The sequence below is a fragment of the Schistocerca americana genome, chromosome X (genome assembly GCF_021461395.2).
Source record: "Schistocerca americana isolate TAMUIC-IGC-003095 chromosome X, iqSchAmer2.1, whole genome shotgun sequence".
In the NCBI taxonomy this organism is placed as follows: Eukaryota; Metazoa; Arthropoda; class Insecta; order Orthoptera; family Acrididae; genus Schistocerca; species Schistocerca americana.
Window position 1 is genome coordinate 366604317 of NC_060130.1, and position 24668 is coordinate 366628984.

Below are 24668 nucleotides of genomic sequence, written 5' to 3' on the forward strand. Positions count from 1 at the left end.
CGATCTTTTAGTTTTGTTCTTTAAAAATGTATGGATTTTGTGCGTTAACCTGTTTGAGTCCATTCTTTCTAAGTGTCCCATGAATTGGATTCTTCTCATGCGCATTGTATCTTATTTTGGAGATATTTTTATATATTTCTGCATTGGGTTTTGGATAATGTACCCCATCTTTAGTTCTTGGTCCTAGGATTTTCCTCATTATCTTACGTTCTTTCACTTCTAATTCCTCTTTTAGTGTTCTGTGTTGAAGGTTTAGTGTCTCGGATGCGTAGAGAGCTTCGGGTCTAATTACTGTTGTGTAGTGTCTTATTTTGCAGTTCCACGAGAGACTGTTTTTGTTGTAAATGTTTGTTAACTGAAACGCCGTCTCCATTTTTGGACTCTTGATCTGACAGATTTCTTTTCATTACAATTTTCTGCAATCCATTCACCTAAATATTTAAGTTATTTTACCCGAGAGATGTATTTATTACCAATTTTGAGATCAGAAAGTGCATCTTTGACGTCAGTCATAAATTTTATTTTTTCAAATGAAATTTGTAATCCTATTTTAGCTGCCTGCTCTTGTAATAATTCTAGCCATTTCTGTGCATCGGTAATGTCTTGTGCGATCAATGCCATGTCATCAGCAAATGCTGAACAGTTTAATTCTATGCCCTTATGTCTTGGTCCCAGTCTGTGCGCTGGTGCACCTGCTTTTTTCCATTCTCTAACTTTTTCAAGAGCACAATTGAAGAGCACTGGGGACAGTACATCCCCTTGTCGTACTCCTGTGTCTATTTCAAATTCTGTGCTCAATTCTCCCATAAATTTTACTTTGGATTTGGTCTCCGTGTTTCTTTTATGATGTTTGTTGTCTTTTGATCTAGTCCAAATTCTGCTAATACTTCAAAAAGGGATCCTCGGTCTATACTGTCATATGCTTTTTTAAAGTCGACAAACGTGATGACATAACTTTTGTTTGAAGTACTATGTAAATATTTCATTGAATTTTTCAAGTTTAGGATTTGTTCTATGCAAGATCGACCTTTTCTGAACCCACCTCGGTATTCGCGTAGTTTTGAATCCAGCTGAGGTTCTGCGCTGTTTAGTAGGGCTTTGGACAGAATTTTGTATGTTATTGACAATAAAGAGATTCCACGATAGTTGTTAGGGTCTGTTTTACTTCCTTTTTTGTACAGAGGATGTATGATTGCAGTCTTCTTTTGCCACGCCTGTTGTCTGAGATTTATCAGTTGGTCACACTCATCTGTCCACCATGGGTGTTTACATGTTCTTGTTTGCGGTGCTACAGTTTCAGCTTCATTTAAAAGTCCTTGCAGTTGTTGCCAATTTTGTGGTTTTAAATTTTGCGTTTCTTTTGTAAATTGTTCATTGCCATTTATCTTTTGTACATCATATTTACGGTAGAGACACTAACTATAGACGTTACACAAATTTATGTATCCATCAAAAACACTAGTTTATGTTCACAAACTGCTGTGGGAAGGAAGGGATATTGGGGGAGGGGGAGGGGCAGGGGCAGGGGCAGGGGCAGGGGGAGGGGGAGAGGGAGAGTTGAAAGCTATATGAAAGGTTCAGAGAGTTATCTTTTATTGTACCTAGGAAACGGACATCAAGCTTTTATTTCTGGAGTTCCTGATTTCTGTATTAACATATTTAATACCTTAGTATTATCTTAATAACCATTTTAAAATTTCAACTGCAAATATGTATCTGACATGTCAACAATCATACCGGGTCTGGCCATCAACTACAGAACAAACGTCTCACTTATTACACTGAACTACAAAATTACATCCTAATAAATGAGAAAAATTAAATACTATTGAATGACAAGTACTATTAAAATACTCGAATATCTGACGAACGCTGTTGCTATGTCAAAGTTCTGCTAGACATCAGCATATACAAATACATTAACATCTTAAGACTATCTTAATGTTACAGATTGTTTGCATTTTATGGGCCATCTTGCTGACATAACGCATCCTCTGCATCTTCACTGAAATCGTTTTCTTCCTGCAGAGACCTATCATCGTCGTTGGAATCGTCATAGGCTTGTGCGCTCCGCGTTAGCTTGGCCCTGATGGCGGTGGGCGAACTGTCTGAGATCGGTAGCAGTTCATACTTCCAGCGCTTCGACAAGGGGAGTTGCAGGCTGTCTGAGTTGCTCGCTTCAGATTCAGTACTGCAGCGAGCGTCGTTGTACTGCACAGCCTGCCACAAAAACTCCGCATGACGTCAGCATATAACCACATTAATGTTTCTAATAACAGACATGCCAAGGTGGATGACTGCAGCAAAAAATTAACTTATCCACCATAGATGAGTTATATAATAATCGAGAAGGTACCAAAACTAATTAAGTGAATTATTTACTTCCGAACAGACTGAAAGGAGTGCAAGGGGCATAGCAGTATGTTCCTGACCTTTGAGCCACGATTGCGTTTTCAAGATGAGTGCACTGATAGTATGGAGACATGCGAAGAAACACCAAAAGTTTCTTTTTGGTGTTATAAATTATCTTCAGTAAATTGTATATAATCCAATACACAATAGGGACCAACCGAATGAGGCAGCGCAGCTACCTCGTGTTTATAATTGAAGTGCAGCTATTCACAGAGGTCCAGCGTGGGCTGTAATTATGATATGACAGCGAAATTTGGTAGCTATTCTAACGAATTGATACGGAACCGATTTAAGCTGGAAAAAAATTAATTCAATTTTAGCTACCATTAGCAAATTTTCCGCTGTTAATCCAAGAATGGCATAGAAATGTTTCCAGATGTGATGGATTAGGAATGGGATGTGGTCAGAAAAGGTACGACAAATGAGAAAGGCATAATACTGACATTCTAAACCGAAACTTACACCATTAGTTCAATATGAGCACCAGAGACGTCGGTAAGGTGCTGAAATTTGGGACTAATTTTTTTTCCAGCGAAAATCGGGTCCACATTAACGCATCAGAATAGCTACCAAAGTCTGCTGCCATACAGCAATTACAACCCACGAAAGACCTCTGTGAATACGTGTACTTTCATTATAACAACCCTGCTATTTTATTCGGATGGATGAAGGTGGCTCTGTTTGCCCATCCTGTCTTAGGTTTCTCTGGTTTTCCTAAACCATTTCAAGTAAATTCCGGGATGGTTCCTTCAGAAAGGTCACAGTCGACCACTTTTCATATACTAGAAAAACATCCTTATGCATTCTACATGTCTGTATATTTGAGATGTTTATTTTCATTGTATTGTATCGACAAAGCCTGTGTCATTGTGAGATGATACATTAATTATTTAATGTCATGCATTCTGTACTCTATAAGGAGCCTGAATAGGTATGCGACGCGATCAGATCCTCTAAGCATCGTAATATGGAATCACATATGCACTAAATATGAGTCTGGAAACACCTCTAAAAGCTGTATGTGCGCCTATGAAGCATTAACTTGAGTTACTGGAAGATTCGGGAAGACAAGTTGCCAACTAACCATATCCCAGACACGTCTGATGGGGCATATCACGAGAACGTTCAAGTTAGAGAAACAATGGTTCAAATGGTTCTGAGAACTATGGGACTTAACTTCTGTGGTCATCAGTCCCCTAGAACTTAGAACTACTTAAACCTAACTAACCTAAGGACATCACACACATCCATGTCCGAGGCAGGATTCGAACCTGCAACCTTAGCTGTCGAGCGGTTCCAGTCTGTAGCGCCTAGAACCGCTCAGCCACCACGGCTGGCGGAAACAATGGTAATCGTTGTTCAACGCAGTGGGCTTGTATATTCCTCTAAATATGTGGCTGAACGACGTCCTGCTGAAATATGTCATTTAACGTACCCCGAAAGAGGTGGTCATTTATGGCTCTAAATCATCTTGCTGCAGCAGATTCACTAAACACACGTCTTGTCATCGTAGCTATCTCCAGTGCCACCTTTTAGCTTTGTGTGCTATGTTGCTCAACACTGCACGTTTCCAGACTACCATACCATACATGGTCATCACGTTGACACACGTTGCAGTCAGATAGGCACGAAAAATACTAGATTTTTCCATTCATCACGCCCGCATTAGGGACTTTGTGGTAGACAGACGACAGTGATCCACTCGCCAAGTCAACGGTGGAAAGACATCGAGCAGCGGCAAACTGGGACCGGGACCGCCTCCCCCTCCCCCCATAGCTCTCAGGGAAAAGAAAGAAAAAGGGTAGTCACGTCAGCAATCTTACATAATATTAAACATGCTCTATATCCCAGGTCTACCCCCCCCCCCCCTTCTCTCACAACCTATCCTCTGACACACACTATCTTAAGTGTGCCTTTCCTTCCTTTATTGGGTAGAGGGTAAGGTCATCAGAAGACGGTTCGGCCGAGCTCCAGATTTGCAGCAGTCGGGGAGACCATCCAAGGCTGTCATACCTGACATGTTACAGCGAGCTGATGTCATTCGCGAGGACAGACGCATTACGACTCGGTAGTTGGCGCTGCGTCTATCAATCAGCAAAGAAGTGTGGAAGCAATTATCCTCACTCTTGGATATTCAGAAGTGTGTGCACGATGAGTCCCACAGCGTCTAACGGTGGATCACAAATCGCACAGAAGAAACGTTTATCTTGATTGTTGTAACGTTTTGAAGCTGAGGGGAGGGACGGGGGGGTTCTGCCTTTTTGTCCCAGATTGTGACAGTTGATAAACCCTGCCGTCACCATTTTCACCCCGAAACAAAACGACAGTCGATGGAATCGCGCCATTCCCACTCCCCACAGAAGTAAAAATTGAAATAAACTGCTTCCGCCGACAAGTTCATGATCATGTTCTGGCACTGTGAAGGTGTGATTCTCATTGATGTAATGGCAAGAGGCGGTACCATTAATTCAGAAGCATATGTCAACACATTAACAAAGCTCAAGACGCCCTTCCGGCGACTTCGGCGCCACAGCAACCCAGCAGATGTTTTGCTGCAACACGGTAGTGCTAGGCCCCATACAAGTCTGAGGACTGCTGAACACATCGCAAAACAATGTTGGGCAGTGTTGCGCCATCCACCTGACAGGCCCTGACCTAGTCCCCTCGGACTTCCACTTGTTTGGGCCATTGACAGATGTCTTTCGTGGAAGACGCTTTGAGAATGAGTATGAAGTGATTCACACAGTGATGCATTGGCTCAGCCACCAGGACAAGGATTGGTACCAACAGGGCATACACGCCCTTGTTTCGAGCTGGAGGAAGGCCATAGAGTTGGATGGAGATTACGTGGAAAAAAGGGTGTGTGGATAAAACACCATTCTTTCGTGTATGTAATCCTCGTTACGTTCAATAAAAAATTGTTGAAGAAAAAAATGCGGTGCATTACTTTCTGGGCAACCCTCGTAGATCTATTATTTGGAAGCAGAGTTACAGATAATATATAAGAATTTTGAAAGTATGTTCTCCTCGTTTTCACTTTCGGAGAAGGTTAATCAAAGGCTCTTCATGACTGGTTATTTGTGTTTATGACCAACAGCAACTTAGGCAAAACTTGCGAGCAAAGAGACACTGCTATGGGGAGAGACGGTAGCAGCTGTTATTCATATTAAATGCTGTGGTTTGATGGCTTGATTAAAAGCAATCATGTTCTAAAAACCTGATTTCAGCTCAGTTTTTTGTAAAAAAAGGTTTATCGTTGTAAGTTTGTCACAAGTTTTCAAAAACCGGAACTTTGGATTTTTATGACTGGCAGGTTGAGGGAGGGGGGAGGGAAAGGCGGTATAAGATTGAAGAGGTGCGTTCCAGCACCTACAATTTTAGAAATTAAGCGCTGGAAGCACCTTTCAGGAAGGAAAAGAAGATACTCTCAAGTGGACGATTGTTACTTCGGATGAAATTATGCCACTGATACGGTAGTTAGAGTCTCCCGCCGGTGACAGAGACAGATCATGTGCAGCACCTTGTTCGTCTGCAGCTCCCTACAGGTGAGTGTAGTTTCATTAATGCATTGGGTCAGAAAAATTTGACGAATACTTCATTAACATGAGAACGCTTGTGTGGCTTCAAGGTCACCATCAATTAACACACTATAGGTTGTGGACCTATGTTCCAGAGAATTATTAAACACACGTAAGTGTCTTCACCTTAGTGACATAACTTCCATTTATATAATAAAAAAATGGCTCTGAGCACTATGGGACTCAACTGCTGAGGTCATTAGTCCCCTAGAACTTAGAACTAGTTAAACCTAACTAACCTAAGGACATCACAAACATCCGTGCCCGAGGCAGGATTCGAACCTGCGACCGTAGCGGTCTTGCGGTTCCAGACTGCAGCGCCTTTAACCGCACGGCCACTTCGGCCGGCTATTTATATAATAATTTATTATGTCAAGATCACGTAATAACTAGAATTTCATAATACCGATTTCGGGAATTTATTGCCATTTTCGTAAGTGCAATACGGTAACAGCTCTGCCATACTACATAAAAATTAAAGTGAGACTCTATGAAGAGTATGAAGTGCTGTAAAATATTTTACTCAAACATGATGTCACGTAGTGAAAGATGTCCCTTTTGCTGTGTCTCCCATTTACTATGAACGACATGCTGTTTGTAGATAAACCATACCTGAAGATGACAAATTGCCGAAACAAGGTAATATGAATTTGTAGTTTTCGTACTATCTTGACGTAATAAATTCTTATGTAAACATTCATTAGATCAAATTTCTGTTTGACAATATGTAAATCAAACAATAGCCTGTAATCTGTGTAATACTTTAGTATTGTTCATTTAAAAATTCTGCTCACATTTGAATCAAATTCACCAGAAATCGCTCTAAATAAGGCATGGAGATAAAATACTTCATAAAATTACTAGTTGCTGCAGTTTATCGTCACAATTTCTACACAGAAATTTGGATGAAGCTATAAATTCATGTATATCATTCAACCTACCTGAAGTCCTACCCCCTCGATTGGAGACAGTTGCGGGGGCGTGTCACGTGGGGTCATGGGCACTGGCAGTGGCTTACTCAGCTTCGGTGGACTATCCGTGTCCACCGGTTGTATTCTGATAGTAAAGTTCTTGACCAAAGATTCGTCCTGAACGACGTCCTGTTCGCAAATAAGCACGTTAGTTTTCAATGATGAGGCTACATATAAATGTCAACGCCTGCAATGGTACTTACAAGCTAACTACCACAAATCCACATGAACGCATGAGGTCCTAATTGTACATCACTGTGGCGACCGTTTAACATGAATTGTTTCTTAGCTGCACACATTTTCAAGGCAGACCAAAATAATGCTTTCTCAATTTTACCAACAGAGTGTTCATAATTAAAGTTCCAGTTGCAAAACGTTGTAGAAAGTGCTCAGAATGACGTCAAATCTGAACAGCATGTTACTCACTTTGTGTGGAAACGTAGTGAAACAAAATTTAACAAAAAAATTTAGTCATATATTGTGCTGTAATCCTCTTGACGCAAATGGGGTTTGCTACATATGACAGACGAATCGCATTATACCATCTGTACTGATCACTGTGCATGACTGCGAAAGGTCGACAGTCAACCGTTGTGGCACTGTTGGGCAGTCCCATCCACTACGGCAAGGCCGTACCAATCGGATTGGGAAAAATTGGTTCTTAATTTTCTTGAAGCCAAAAACCGAATTAAAAGCAAAATGAAAACAGGTTTCTAATTGTTGTGAGACTGGCGCAAGACATGTTGAATATACTATCCATCGTCTTCCTCCCCAAGTTGAAATCGAGGAACAGAGGGAACAAAAAAAAATGGTTCAAATGGTTCTGAGCACTACGGGACTCAACTGCTGAGGTCATTAGTCCGCAAGAACTTAGAACTAGTTAAACCTAACTAACCTAAGGACATCACAAACATCCATGGCCGAGGCAGGATTCGAACCTGCGACCGTAGCGGTCTTGCGGTTCCAGACTGCAGCGCCTTTAACCGCACGGCCACTTCGGCCGGCAACAGAGGGAACAACAGAGGGAAGTGTATCTGGGACTAAGTTCAGAATGCGTTGCGCAATGCTTGCCTTCAATTCAGTTACTTTCATAATTGAAGTACTGAACGCAGCATCATTCAGATAACCTCACAGCAACAAGTCAGACCAAGTAATCTGGATGACCAGGCTGTGAGGAAATAACGACAGTTAATTCTAGCATTTCCTAAATGCCTTTGCAGCAACCGTTTCACTGGCTGTGCAATGTGCGAAGGAGCACCATCTTCCATAAAAAGGATCCCATCCACACATCCGCGGTGTTGAAGGGTTGGAATGACATTGGTGTGCGAAAGTCTCCGATGGACTGATTGAAGGGGGCCGGGGGTATTGGACTAAACGGCATGGTCATCAGTCCCGCGATTCCAAAGTTACGCACAGAAGATAGGAGGTCCGCTAAAAGTGGAGAGGAGCCAAACTATAAAACGAGGAAGTTAAAACATACACAGAAGGTATAAAAGGATAGCTCAAATCAAAAAACTGGGAAACAGAGGGATAAAACAGCGTTCTTTGTAAGGGGGAGTGGTCATGGGTCCCAGATCGAGAAAACATGAAGAGAGGCCCCAACCACTACCACGCTGCCCCTGATCCAGGAGCAAAGAAAAATCTTATATCTGAAAATAAAAACCACTTTCACAGAGGAAACTGAGGACCAGGTCAACCATCTGTGAATCATCTGCCAATATTGAATTTAAGGAATCTGGAAGATGATACTTAAGATGAAGGATCAAAGGAAGGGGACATTCCACCCATACATGGGGTGCCGTCAGTCTGGCTCCACAACCACATTGTGATGGTGGTTTCTTATACAATAAGAAACAATGAGTGAGCCTGGTATGACCAATGCGTAGACGGCGTGAGACAGTGGACTCCTTCCTAGAGGAACAGAAGGAAAAGCGCCAAACGCTTGTTCGCCCACTGCTTGAGTACTGCTCAGCGGTGTGGGATCCGTGCCGGATGGGGTTGATAGAGGAGAAAGAGAAGATCCAACGGAGAGCAGCGCGCTTCGTTACAGGATCATTTAGTAATCGCGAAAGCGTCACGGAGATGATAGATAAACTCCAGTGGAAGACTCTGCAGGAGAGACGCTCAGTAGCTCGGTACAGGCTTTTGTTAAAGTTTCGAGAACATACCTTCACCGAAGAGTCAAGCAGTATATTGCTCCCTCCTACGTATATCTCGCGAAGAGACCATGAGGATAAAATCAGAGAGATCAGAACCCACACAGAAGCATACCGACAATCCCTCTTTCCACGAACAATACGAGACTGGAATAGAAGGGAGAACCAATAGAGGTACTTAGGGTACCCTCCACCACACACAGTCAAGTAGCTGGAGAGAGGGAAAAAAAACTGCAGCAGACCCCCTGATTGTGCGGAATTTATTACTATGAACAGTAGCGACCAGATGTCATTCCACTTTTGGGAAAAGAAAGATTTGACGTAGATCCGCATATCCGCAGCTGGAATCATGAAAGGGAATGGAGGGTAAGTCAAACTGTCAGCCAGTTCATTTCCTCGGATGCCCAAATGACTTGGGATCCAGAGAAAGACAACTGAGCAGGCGGCACAGCCAAGGGCAGAGAGAAGGTCTTGGATAGCAGAGACCAAAGGGGGGCGAGAGAAGCATCGATCGATAGCCTGCAGGCTGTTCTTTGAGTCGATACAAATTGAAGCAATGTGGGGGGAGCCCTGAGAAACAAAATTGAAGACTCTGTGAATGGCTAGGACTTCTGCTGTGAACACTACATGATACCAGCAGTAAATGGTGTACTAAGCAAGTAGGAGACGTGAAAGTGTATCCCGTCTTATCTATCGTCTTAGAACTATCAATGTAGAAGATGGTCGCACCCGGGAACTATGCACGGATGGCACATACTAGACGCCAAAAAACCATAGGGGTGACAGAGACCTTCGGACCCTGACATAGGCACCATCCAAGGGGACGGGATGGGATGGTAGGAAATATATGGGGTGCATTCCAATAAGTGGAGATGGAAATCCCGACAGAGGGAAGTGAGATACATTCCAATCGGTAATACCATGGCACACAAAACAGGTCCGAACGCTGTTGCAGAGGCAACGGAAAAAGCTTGCGAAGTTCAGAAGAACGCGAAATCCCGAAGATTGGCTAAAATTTACAGACGCGTGAAACTTGGCACGGACTTCAATGCGAGATGCCTTTAATAGGTTCCACAACGAAACATTGCCTCGACATTTGGTAGAAAATCCGAAGAAATTATGGTAGTATGTTAAGTACACAAGCGGCAAGACGCAGTCAATACCTTCGCTGCGCAGTGGCGATGGTACTGTTACCGACGACTGTGCCCCTAAAGCGGAGTTATTGAACGCAGTTTTTCGAAATTCCTTCACCAGGGAAGACGAATGGAATATTCCAGAATTTGAAACACGAACAGCTGCTAGCATGACTTTCTTAGAAGTATATACCTTAGGGGTTGCGAAACAATTCAAATCGCTTGATACGGGCAAGTCTTCAGGTCCAGATTGTATACCGATTAGGTTCCTTTCAGATTACGCTGATACAATAGCTCCCTACTTAGCAATCATATAAAACCGCTCGCTCACCGATAGATCTGTACCTACAGATTGGAAAATTGCGCAGGTCGCACCAGTGTTTAAGAAGGGTAGTAGGGGTAATCCATCGAACTACAGACCTATATCATTGACGTCGGTTTGCAGTAGCGTTTTGGAGCATATACTGTATTCAAACATTATGAATCACCTCGAAAGGAACGATCTATTGATACGTAATCAGCATGGTTTCAGAAAACATCGTTCTTGTGCAACGCAGCTAGCTCTTTATTCGTACAAAGTAATGGCCGCTATCGACAGGGGATCTCAGGTTGATTCCGTATTTCTAGATTTCCGGAAAGCTTTTGACTCCGTTCCTCACCAGCGACTTCTAATCAAGCTGTGGGCCTGTGGGGTATCGTCTTAGTTGTGCGACTGGACTCGTGATTTCCTGTCTGGAAGGTCGCAGTTCGTAGTAATAGACGTCAAATCATCGAGTGAAACTGAAGTGATATCAGGTGTTCCCCAGGGAAGCGTCCTGGGACCTCTGCTGTTCCTGATCTATATAAATGACCTGGGCGACAATCTGAGCAGTTCTCTTAGGTTGTTCGCAGATGATGCTGTAATTTACCGTCTAGTAAGGTCATCCGAAGACCAGTATCAGTTGCAAAGCGATTTAGAAAAGATTGCTGTATTTTGTGGCAGGTGGCAGTTCACGCTAAATAACGAAAAGTGTGAGGTGATCCACATGAGTTCCAAAAGAAATCCGTTGGAATTCAATTACTCGATAAATAGTACAATTCTCAAGGCTGTCAATTCAACTAAGTACCTGGGTGTTAAAATTACGAACAACTTCAGTTGGAAAGAGCACATAGATAATATTGTGGGGAAGGCGAGCCAAAGGTTGCATTTCATTGGCAGTACACTTAGAAGATGCAACAAGTCTACTAAAGAGACAGCTTACACTACACTCGTTCGTCCTCTGTTAGAATACTGCTGCGCGGTGTGAGATCCTTACCAGGTGCGATTGACGGAGGACATCGAAAGGGTGTAAAAAAGGGCAGCTCGTTTTGTATTATCACGTAATAGGGGAGAGAGTGTGGCAGATATGATACGCGAGTTGGGATGGAAGTCATTAAAGCAAAGACGTTTGTCGTCGCGGCGAGATCTATTTACGAAATTTCAGTCACCAACTTTCTCTTCCGAATGCGAAAATATTTTGTTGAGCCCAACCTACATAGGTAGGAATGATCATCAAAATAAAATGAGAGAAATCAGAGCTCGAACAGAAAGGTTTAGGTGTTCGTTTTTCCAGCGCGCTTTTCGAGAGTGGAATGGTAGAGAGATAGTATGAATGTGGCTCGCTGAACCCTCTGCCAAGCACGTAAATGTGAATGTGAATTGCAGAGTAATCATGTAGATGTACAGTTTGCGCACCGAATTTTTTCAGGGTGCAGCATGCCACCTCTCTTTGAAAGATTCGTCCCGAATATTCCAAAAGAAGTCTCCCCTTAAAATTTTTCTTAACCAATAGAACTCTTACCATGCTAACAACAAGATATAACAATAACGTGTCCTACAAGGATTTTTGACTTATTCACTACTGCATGTGCTTGAAGTACGGTTTCCAGAATCTTATTACAATACAGTCGTTTATCTAGGGCTTATACTACTCAACTACAATGGTTCTACCTCCATCAACTGTTCCATCGGCTCAAGTCGGCTAACGACTCGAGCGGCGACTGAAGCGCCGGCGGATTCATAGACTGTGAACCTCTGCATTTATTACAGAAATATATGTATACATATACCTAAGAGAGTCACGCCGCAACTGGTACTTCAAATGCTTGTCACTATAATCTTGTGTTGATGATTTTCTGGAAAATTTTGAAAATCATGCACCATCTGTTCCACAAATTTTTCCTGGCTGTGATTCGATAAATTTGTCTAATGAATGCATACATTCAGGTTTGTGGGTGGCATTAATGTAAGTTTAACTGTTGGTGGATAAGACCCTCAGTGACCCATCTGGCCAATAAAACCAATGTAATAACAGTCGTACCAGTGAGTGCAGCTGGGAGGCAGCAATGCTTCCCGACTTAACTGTGTCACCCTAGTGAAACAAAGCTCCACTGAACTCAACCGTGAGTTGCCAAATGTCAATCCTAGCGAAACGTTTGTCGAAACAAATCTAGTCCGAGGATCACTGATTATACTTCACAACATATGGCAAAACTTCCATACGCTTGGTAAACTTAGTTTTCCCGATAGTAAACAACTAGTCATACCAAACGACTGAACACTATTATCGCCAACTTACATCGTGGTGGCCAAAGTCTTCTCCTGCTCATCAATTCCACACATAACGGATACGTCCCGCCCCGTGTTCAAAAGAACCCTCTGTTCAACACCACTCACTAAACAGCTTTCCGTCTGTTCAGTACTTTCCGTGGTGTTACGGCCTATCGATCCCGCTTTCCGATGGTCGAAGCATTTCCGTTCGAGTTTAACGGCCGCTTATCCTGACTGCTTCCCATTCTTGCTATTCCAACAATTCTATGCTCGGTGACCCACTTCCACACTCGAGTATCACTGGTTGCTTACACTGTACCTGCATTTGCCCTTTACGTCCACATCTGTAACATTTGACCTCCGAAATGAATACACACTGATCTACCCGTTGCTTCGTGGCAAAATTATCTCTTCCAATTGCGCTGCTATTCTAATAGCTGCTGTTAAACCATTAGGATTTTCAGTGCGAACTCACCATGACATTTCCGCGGGTATTCTACGCAAGGCGATTTCTGTCGCGCTGTATTCTGCTTCCTGCAGTAACACCTTATTGGCCTTCGCATTCTGGGTAAGTCCATACGTCTGCGCATTGACTTTGCGAATCCTGTTTGAAAATACTTCCACTGAGTCATTACGTATCAGAAGCGAATTACTGAGCTTCACGCCGAAAAACCAAGTGCTGTTTCGTTTTTAGAGACGCTGGCGTAGTCCAACGGCCAACTTCTGAAACGACTGTGGTTTACAGAGGGCCTCCTGACATATCACATATTTCTTGGCTTCCCCTGTTAAATGCAAATTAGCCACACAAAGGGTTACTTGTCTGACCAACCGCTCGTTGCAGCAGTAACTGTAACATCAGTAATGATTATCGACACATCTTCTGTTGTTTTACCCGAAAAGGGACTGGTAAGTGCGTCTACAGGTTGATCAGATGACTGAGCTACCTCCAAACTCTGCCTTATCATCCCCTGACTCAGAATGTGATTGAATCTGCGTAGCTCCCAAAGCCACTTATCTGCGAAGGAGTTCCTCATTCTCTTGCTTCTGACGAGAATTTTCATTTGTTAACACACGAACTTGCTTTGTTAGAGCAGCAACAGACTCAGTAGTAGTAGTAGTAGTAGTAGTAGTAGTAGCAGCAGCAGCAACAGCGTGTCTACAGTTTTACGTACTTTACCTCTTACCCTAACTACCTAATGGCCTCAATACTTTCTGAATTTCATAAATTACTTTCGCCGACGTATCATCGCCCATGTACATTCTGAGCAACCCCAGGCCTCACGACCAACTTATCTACGAGTAAAATACGTGCCTGCTACAGCCTTATTGCACGGCAATTCGTGTTCTGTAAGATTTCAAAACTGAAACCTTGCCGGTACTAGATTATCGGGTCTACCATTACCCTTAAGCAATGGTAATCCCGCGGGTTCAGGTGGCTTCGTAACATTCATATCCTTAAAAATAATCTACTCAGTACTCACAAATTAAGTCTAAAGCCTGAGAACAGATACGGAATCAAACAGTGAGACGCATCGCACACCACTGTGCTGAGCCGATACTGCTGAAGTGGAGATATGCCAAGTACCACCTCACGTACTTCGACCCACAATCACTTCCCTCACCAAACTGCTGTATATGGATGTTGGATGAACATTTATCGACATCACGTCATGTCGGGAAGTTTAACAACCACTTACTGGCCAGCTGTGACCTGGCCTATTCCGTGCCACTACGAGTCAGGATGGGTGAGAGAAATGTCGAGTAAGAGGACAGATTTACGCTGGTGCGTGCTGTGAATCAGTGGTAGTATTGACAGGTGTTTATTCAAGCAGCGCCAGCCTCAGGGCCATACTGCGTGCGTGCAAACGTAGCCGATTGGGTGCATTAGCCGACACTGGATGTTCTGTTGATGAGCAGCAATAAATCGGTCAGCTCCTCCCCTCCTCCCTCCCCTGTGGTAGACTAGGATGGTGGCTGGTGATGTCTACATGGCCGCGATGGCGTGTCTACCCCCGTCGGGACGTAGACTACTTGCCGTCAGTCGGCCGAAGTCCCTCAGAGGGCGGAGGCTGGCCGCACACCAGCTCCCTTTATCCGTGAAGTTTCCCAAGTCCCGCAACCGCCACACCACAGGTATGGCATGCCTCGTTCTGTAACTCTACGAGCCAGTCAGCAGAATAGGCCACCAGATTAAATTTGCAATGTGTGGGTTTTTCGGTATCATGAAGGTGCTCTCTGTGTTACCAAAGGTTACTTTACTCTTACAAGGGAACCTCCCCATCGCACCCCCCTCAGATTTAGTTATAAGTTGGCACAGTGGATAGGCCTTGAAAAACTGGACACAGATCAATCGAGAAAACAGTAAGAAGTTGTGTGGAACTACGAAAAAAAATAAGCAAAATATACGAACTGAGTAGTCCATGCGCAACATAACCAACATTAAGGATATTGGGAACTCAGGAGCGCCGTGGTCCCGTGGTTAGCGGCAGCAGCTCTGGAGGGAGAGGTCCTTGGTTCAAGTCTTCCATCGGGTGAAAATTTTACTTTCCTTATTCTCGCAAAGTCATGATCCGTCCGTTCGTTCATTGACGTCTCTGTTCACTGTAATAAGTTTAGTGTCTGTGTTTTGGCACCGCACCGCAAAACCGTGCGATTAGTAGACGAAATGACGTGCCTCTCCAGTGGGCACCGAAAACATTTGCTCGCAAGGTCATACGTCAACCGATTCCTCCACAGGACAACACGCCTGATATATTCTATACGACACTGGTGACGGCATGTGCGTCACCTGACAGGAATATGTTGTCGACCCATTTCTAACTTATACACTTGGCGAATGGGTAAAAAGATTCTTCTACCTTGGCGATTTAGGTTGTCTTGTGGATGTGATAATCACTCCCAAAAAAGTGATAAAAACATAGGAGTTTGTCACATGAACTGCAACAAATGACTGCAACAGTTTCACAGTCGCACAGTTTTCCCTGTGCTCTGTCAAAACATATGTTTCTAACGTTCTCAAATTTTTCCGTGTGTAGACCGTCAAATTCTGCATGTGTCCAAGCAAATCGGAACATGTCCTGGAATTTTGGAGAGCGAAGTTGATTATGTTTGAGTGCCTTAACTTTGATAATAGTCTGAACATAAAAAATTTTTCACACGAGGGAGGCTTGAACGAAAGACCTTTCGCTTCGCAGCTGCTCACGCTAACCACGGGACCACGGCGCTTCAGAGCTTACAGTGCCCTTGATGCTGCTTATCTTGCCCATGGACTACTCAGTTTGTATATTTTGCTTATTTTTTTCATAGTTCCACACAACTTCTTCCTGTTTTCTCGATTGATCTGTGTTCAGTTTTTCAAGGCCTATCCACTGTGCCAACTTGTAATTAAATCTGAGGGGGGTGCGATGGGGAGGTTCCCTTGTTAGTAACGCTGTGTTGTGGCGTAAGTTGTTCCATTCACTTCAGCCGTGACCGGTGTCGCAAACTCGATCTGGCCAGAGTGTTTTGACGTAATGTCAACATTACTGCCCAATGGCTTACTTGATTGGCTGATCTGGCATCTCTACCTGACTGTAACTGGAATAAAAATTTGAAAATTACAATTCTCATTGTGTTTTGGTGCCAAGAGTAGGAATGAAGCTTCATAATGTGCTTTTTTTGAACAAGTTTCATTAAAATGTACACCCAAACATTTGGATCATTGTCTTATTCGCTAAACACTGTCCATGTATTACCTTAGTCATCTGTATTATTTAGTTTATTGTACGTAAATGAATGGTTTTTTTCTGAAATTAAATGTGTCTCGATTTGTAGAAACTCATTTATATTGTTTAAAGCATTTGTTGATGCTATTAGAATTTCCCATGAAAAATTGATATCAGACGCAATGTAATTCTAAATGCAAATTCACAATTCGAAATGCATGGTATTTGATATTAATAAGATGTAGTAATGGCATGCATAGTTTACCACATTTGCTGCATGTGCGTTGACTGACCTTTGATGACTGCGGAACGTCCGGAGTGTCTGCCACGTCTTGTGCGTCTTCTTTTATCTTTTCTTTGTGTGTACGTCTTATGAGGAAATTGTAAAGCTGCCACATACCATGATCCTGCAACAATACATTTCTGCTGGTTTGGTTAAGATTTTTTCAAAAATGAAATCTAATTGTACGAATGGAGTCCGCAAAAATATCTTTAAATACGAGTGGCCGACGGCCTGATCAATAGAGACACTGGCCTCACTCCCAGTAAAGCTTGGGACCCAGAGCTCAGCCAACTGAAGTCATAACATCGGCCAAGAGCGACTCCCGCACTGTGGCGGTAGATGCTCTGAGGGACGAGTTCACAACCAACATTCGGCCATCACGTCCCGCCACTACTCCAGTTGATGCGACGTCTGGCCGCACAGTGAGGGAAGAGGTGGCGAGCGATAAGGGACCCCACACTATGATTCTGTTTGGTTTGTGGGCAACTCAACTGCGCGGTCATCAGCGCCCGAACAAAGTCCCAATCTTTTCACACTCCAATATTATACGCAGTCCAATCTAGCCACTATCACGAATGATGATGATGCCGCCAACATAAACACCCATTCCCTGGGCAGTATAAATCCCCAATCCGGCCGGGAATCGAAGCCGGGACCCCGTGATCCAGAGGCAGCAACGCTAGCCACTAGACCACGATCTGCGGACACACACACTCGAGCGACTGATCCCAGCGATCCGTGACGTGTGATGTTTGATGCTGCTGCAGTCTGTCGCTCGCCATACACGAGCGATATGCCAAGCAATTTCAGTCAGTACTACGAATGCCGATGTGTTGAAAAGTTCTGCTATGGAAAAGAGCTTTTGTTTCGATGTAGTTGCAGTTCACCTCCGTATCCCCACGAATGTTTGCAAAAAGTAAATTATTAAATTTTAATTTATTGTTTCGAAAAGTTTTCTTTGAAACTTTTGCTAGCTTTACAGAATATATTCCATTTCACTGACGCTAGGTGGGTTGTTTACGTCTTTCCAGTGTGCTTATACAGTTCGTTTATTAGTCCTCAGTGCCTTTATCATTCATTAGTGTTTCAGTTCAACTGCAAATATTTATAAAAAAATTTACCATACTGGAGTGTCTATAGAAATGTTGTCAAGAGCAGCACTGCTCGTTACCGTAACTGATGTTATAAATTTTGTGAGGGAGTGTTTGGTTAAATTAAATGACGGGGGACTTGAGTATAGCTGTATATTAGATTTTCCCTTAACATTTAAACTGAAATGTCTGCGTAACATTACTGTATGTCATAATGTTTAGAAGTTGAAAACTTCAAGAATGCTAGTAATTGTTTCATAAGTAGCTCGAAATCGTGAGATGGAGCTCATTGTATCTTTACTATTACTATGAACTTCCCATTAATTCTGCTACAGTACAAGTTTCAAAATGCCTATCACAGCAAAATCAGAGATTTCTTTTATTACGTCTTAACAGAAATGACCACTCTGGCGTCAACGTCTTTTCTCAAAGTTGTTCGTGATCCCTGAACAACAAATTCTGAAGTTCTTACTCAACGTGAACAAATCGAAACTAAACTACGCAACCACGCGTAAATTGCTAGACAAACAATTCGTAGTTAGGCACCCATATTGCCACACATTTCTGTCAGCCAGCCAGGTAGCCATATTACATGCACTAATCGCATGTGCAATCTATCAGATTGTCTGAGAGTTCCATGCGATCAGCAATCGCTGTGATTTGCCCACGCACATGCGATCTATGATACGTGGGAACGCTGCGATCCGTCGCTCGTGTGTGGAACCCTTGTAAGTATAAAAGAGAGACTGTGTAGTGAAGGCCCTCACTCCACAGGTTTCTCCTTAAAATAATGGAAAGTTACACTGTCGAAATATCGTGTTACATAGAAGACTACACCCGGCTGGTCAGCCGAAAGCATTACAAACAATAGATTCGCCGGGAAATCTTAGGGTCACACATCAGTGTACTCTACTGGAAGGAGATGTATCAGGAACTTAATAAGCTGGATAAGCTCCGAAACAGGGGGGAGAGTCGTCTCAGCTCTCGTGCTTTCTTGATGAGGTGCGGTGACCATTGCACAATACCAACATTCACGAGCATTGCCCATAACATAAATACTGTGTCCCCAAAAGCGATAGCAAGAAGAGCATGTCCGGCCCTTAGAAGGGAAAGGATTCGGTACACACGTCGACGTCTGGACACAACACCTAAGGACTTACTCGTAGTCCACTTAAAAGTGGTTTGTTTACTCTCATCTATTCCTTGGGAGTGGATCGTCTCTTGGGCTCAGGCAGCTCTATTTCGATGTAGTTCTAGAACAAAATTATTCTCCAAGTTCGAACGTCTGGTAGCAAGAAGACAAACGACGAGTCTTAATCTCAAGGGGAAAGATCGATGACGCGGCGAAATTAGTTCTAGGATAGGGTTCATTTTGCACCAACATCGACTCCTACACCTGTTTCAGGATTAATCACAAATAACTTCCATCCTGTCCAGCGACGACGTGGAAAAGGTACGTCGGGAAACGTGCCGCGTGCTCACCAGAACTGTTCCACTCAAGACAAACAGCCTGCAGGTGGTAAAGTTCTCATTCAAGAACTACAGAACGATCCTAGAACAGTCAGTTTACCTGCAGACAAAGGAAATGCCACTGCACTACTTCCCTTATCAGAGTAGTCACAAAATGTGCAGCTTACTCTGATTTATCATAAAGGAAACTGAAAGGAGGTTCGATTAACAGAGTAAAGAGGACAGCGAGCCTCTACGCCAGTCCCTGCAGAAGAAAATCATCAAAAAGCTTCGACCGCAAGCTGCCTCACTGCCAAGGATCTATGGCTTACCAGAAATAACAAACAATGCATTCCTCTACGGCCTATTGTAAGCAACATAGATGCACCTACATACTAGCTGGCCAAAAATCTAACGGCAGTATTAAGGCCCTACGTCGGTACATGCCAGCAACCCACGAACTCTGTACATTTCTCAAACTATATGGTTCCAGAGACCTTTTCAAGTCTCAAACATCTATGTTTTATATATGTAGACTGAAGCGATGAGTGAAAATCCCATTCTTGGTACAAATTTTACATCTGTACATTTCATTTAGTGGCCACAAGAACTGCGCCTTGGTAACCAGAACCTTATGATGAGTTTTGATGTGGTCTCCCTCTTCTGTCTAGTGCCACTTGTTGATTCCTTCAAGCAGGTCAGGTAGAAAATTAATCCCACAATGACCAACCTCCTAGAATTCGTCCTCACATACACATTCCCTCTCTTCGATTATGACTTATGAAAAAATATATGACGTCGCCATGGGGTGCACTATGTTACTGGTTGTGGAAAATTTATTCATGGAAGATTTATAAGATAAAGCTCTGTAAAAATTGTACTGAAGCCCACATGCTTTTACAAATATGTTCATGACGCATTTTTGATTTGGCCACAGGGGAGTGAAAGGCTTCAGAAATTTTACCAACTTCCGAACACTGCACACCAGCATAAATTTGAAGTGCTTTCAGGCAAAATGTACCGGCAAATAGAACACGATGGGGAGGCTGAGACAACGGTGTACTGTCTCACGCCTGCAAGGTAACAAAAAAACTGGCAAGGTATTGGTTCGACAAAACATTAAATGTGTTTTCAGTCCACCACGGAACGCGCACGAATTATTAGCCACTGTGAAGGCTGATTTAGGGCTACGTAAATCGACCACCTATCGTATTCTATGCAAATTCCATAAGGCATACATCGGACGAACTGCACGGACAGTTGAGAAATGCGCTAGCAAAACAGAGACCTCAAACTCAATCAACCAACAAAATCTGCGGTTGCGAAACACTGCATAGCTACAGGAAACACGATGGAATATGAATAAACTAAGGTGCTAACACAAACATTTTCGTTTTGGAGCAGTGTTCTGAAAAAGGCTGTTGATATACTAGTGGGCGACCGTCTGATCCATACACACACTGGCTCCATTCTCTCAATGGGACCATCAGACCCATTAGTCACAGATTTTGATGAGTTAAGTATGCTGTAGATGGGCTTATCCTGATTACCGAGCTAACGCATTTTTATGCGACAGCGCTAGTTCCCGAAGAAATCCATGCCGTTTTATGCGTACCAGCTATACGTATCGCGTTGGTCATGTTTCGACCAAGCGAGTATAGCGCAGCTGCTCTGACCGTGTACTTTCTCAGTTTCATTGTACAGAATAGTAAATAGTATATATCTTGCAAAATTATTCGAAAGTAGTATTTTCGCCGTAGCATTTTCATTAATAAATTATTCATTCCAGCAAACTTTCTTCAAATTAATATTCCGCTTGTTACAGAATAGATTACAGAATTGTATTCCAGGGTGTCGCTTGCATAGCTTTCTGTGCTCGGACAGAATTTCAAATGGTAAGCAAACAAAACGAAAGTGTAGACCACCACGCACATTTACTAAAAGTTGCTATCTTTCAGACACACGGATTTTTCACAAGCGATACCGGAGAAAACAGTTCGTTTCAATTCAAAAAGATTGTTCTTTCTTTCATCAACATCGATATGATCCACGCTTATTTTATCATTATTGTGAAAGCATATGCACTACACTGATGCAGAATTAAAGAACGTATTTTTATGGAATCTTTCTTGGAAGCAATTTCTCTATTAGTCCTCAGCGAGTCGGAATTGTTTTGAATGTAAAAATCAGTATCACAGGCTTGGTGAAGTGGAGTACATTTGGTGGGATAATTTTTACTTTGCAGGTGTATGCTTTTCTTTTATCTTTAAACATTTGATTATGAATTATCTGATCAGTTTGCCCTCACGAAGAATCAGGATTGTAAAGAAAAGTACACCGGAACAATTTGAACGGGTACCGCCAGGGAGGTAATAGTGAATCTAGCCGCTGTGCTACACACCCTCTTATCGAAACAAGACAAACACAGCGGGTATAGGAGGTAAGCATAAAACTTCAACATGGATTTTCTCGTAAACGAGGGTGGTCAATTAAGACACGCCCCTGTACAACACACCCAAGACTCATCAAAATCCGTCATTAACAGATATAATGGTCCCCTTGTCAGTAAAGCGTGGGACCCAGCGCTCAGCCAACTGAAGTCACAACGCCGGCCAAGACAGACTTCCGCAAACGACGGGGGCGGCAGAAGCACTGAGGTACTTGAGTTCGCGTCCAGCATTCGGCGTTTCCGTCCTTCTAACACTCCACCTGACGCAGCTTTCAGCAGAGTAATTGTGGAAAGATGGGGAGTGGTGAGAGTATAAAGGAGGTGCAATTTAGCAAAGGCCCTCATTCTAAAGGTATCACCTGATGAGAAAGGCAAGGCAGACTATCGAAAATCGTGTTTCGTAATGATTGCAATCGGCTGGACACCTGGGAGCAAGAGAAGCATCTTAAAATCAGTTTGTAGTGTCATTTGACCAGGATTTTAATCAAGCTATTTCTAACCCGTTAAAGATATGTCATTTGTTTTAGCCTAGACAAAAAGTGTCCAGGGGCTAACGACGTCGAAGATCCCAATTTTCGCGGAATGTCCCGATTTTTAGGGTTGTCACTAGAGGTCACACGTAGCCTTTACATATTTCTTCCAGTATCCCGATTTTGGGTATTGCTACCAATTCCAAATATACTTACACTATGCAATCAAAAGTATCCGGACACCTGGCTGAAAATGACTTACAAGCTCGTGGTGCCCTCCATCGGTAATGCTGGAATTCAGTGTGATATTGGCAACCCATAGCCTTGATGACAGCTTCCACTCTCGCAGGCATACGTTCAATCAGGTGCTGGAAGGTATCTTGGGGAATGGAAGCCCATTCTTCATGGAGTGCTGCACTGAGGAGTGGTATCCATGTCGGTCAGTGAGGAATGGCACGAATTCGGCGTTCCAAAACATCCCAAAGGTGTTCTAAGGGATGTTACTGTCGTGTAACCACTCCGCCACAGGCCGTGCATTATGAACAGGTGTTCAATCGTGTTGAAAGATGCTATCACCATCTCCGAAATGCTCTTCAACAGCGGGAAGCAAGAAGGAGCTTAAAACATCATGTAGGCCTGCGCTGTGATAGTGCCACGAAAATCAACATGGGGTGCAATCCCCCTCCATGGGAAACACGACCACAACGGAACACCACCGCCTACGAATTTTGCTGTTGGCACTACACACGCTGGCAGATTAGTTCACCGGGCATTCACCATACCCACATCCTGCCATCAGATCGCCAAGTTGTGTACCGTGATTCGTCACTCCGCACAACGTTTTCCCACTGTTCAATCGTCTAATGTTTACGCTCCTACTCCAAGTGAGGCGTCGTTTGGCATTTACCGTCGTGATGTGTGACTTATGAGCAGCCGCTCTACCATGAAATCCAAGTTTTCTCACCTCCTGCCTAAATGGCATAGTACTTGCAGTGGATCCTGATGCAGTTTGGAATTACTGGGTGATGGTCTGGATAGATGTCTGCCTATGACACATTACGACCCTCTTCAACTGTCGGCGGTCTGTCAGTCAATATACGAGGTCGGCCCTTCACGTTTCCACTTCACTATCACATCGGAAACAGTGGACCCAGGGATGTTTAGGAGCGTGGAAACCTCGCGTACATGCGTATGACAAGTGACACCCCTCAACTGACCACGTTGGAAGTCAGTTGAGTTCCGCGGAACGCCCCATTGTGCTCTCTCACGATGTCTAATGACTACCGAGGTCGCTGATATGGAGTACCTGGCAGTAGGTGGCAGCACAATGCACCTAATATGAAAAACGTATGTTTTTGGGGTGTCCGGATACTTTTGATCACATAGTGCATGTTAGAGTACGTAAAACCTCCGAAATTAGATTTTGGCGGTAACCTTTGAATATGGTGCGCCAGGAGTTCACGATCAGCCCATCAACTAAAGAGACGCCTCAGTGCATGACCAAATTGTACTTTTCGAAAACAGTTACAGTGGTAAAATTAGTTTCTTGCTTTAGTATAAAAGCACACACTAATATAATGAAACACAATGTGAGTTCCGTAGCAGAAAAATTGTTCTGTTTAGGTCCTTTTCTCTAGAAAGTGCTGCAGTAAATTAGGCAGCTGTTTCAAACATTTAGACTTTAGATATCTCCCGATACTTTGAAATAGACGAGTTTTATGCCGAAATGTGTTACACTGAGGCACTTACTGAGAACGATGAGTAAAGACATGAGACATATTGAGAAATAATATAGTAATTTCAAAAATCCAAACTTTAGTAATCTGTTCAAATTATTTTCATTTATGGTTTCCGTGTATCGACAGATTTTTCTCGGGATTCATTAACATGGTTCACAGTTCGTAACTGTTTGACAATGGAGAACTAACTGACATAGTAATAAACTTTGAAATTAGTTGTTCAGAATTTATAGATACACCTTAAGAAATGAAAACCTTGTAAGGGCTGTGTAAAAGAATGGGATATATGAAAGTATGAAGTAGCTAGTAGAAGACTAGAACAACTGTAGACGACAGACATCATATTCCTAAATGATAAAGATGCCATTAATTTGGTTCATGTTTATAGTACTGGCAGTGGATTACACATTTCAAAATATTATTTAAAATGTATTAAAAGCCTTACTGATTAATGTTTAAAGGCCTTAGAAGTTTTAAGTACAACGTTACCAAACTACATTTGTGATCCAGTATAGATGAATAGCAAATTATTTATTCGGTTGTTGTACCACTATACTAATTGTTCAAATGAAAATTAAGCAAATGTATTAATTTAACGTCTGAAAAATTAGGTTTTCTTGAGGTCCTGATTTTTAGGGCCTTATACCGATATTTTTAACTACCT

At 42.9% G+C, this 24668-nt stretch overlaps 1 protein-coding gene across 1 annotated transcript in view; it reads right to left on the bottom strand.

Annotated features, from left to right (window-relative positions):
- Nucleotides 1–1962: 1962 nt before the first annotated feature.
- LOC124556034 (spore wall protein 2-like) overlaps nt 1963–24668 on the bottom strand; it is a 144722-nt gene continuing 122016 nt past the window's right edge. Inside the window, exons 4-5 of the mRNA XM_047130069.1 lie at nt 6932–7090; nt 1963–2220 (exon numbers count right to left, since the gene is read on the bottom strand). Of these exons, the coding sequence (XP_046986025.1) occupies nt 1963–2220; nt 6932–7090 (417 nt within the window). The remainder of the gene's footprint in view (nt 2221–6931; nt 7091–24668) is intronic.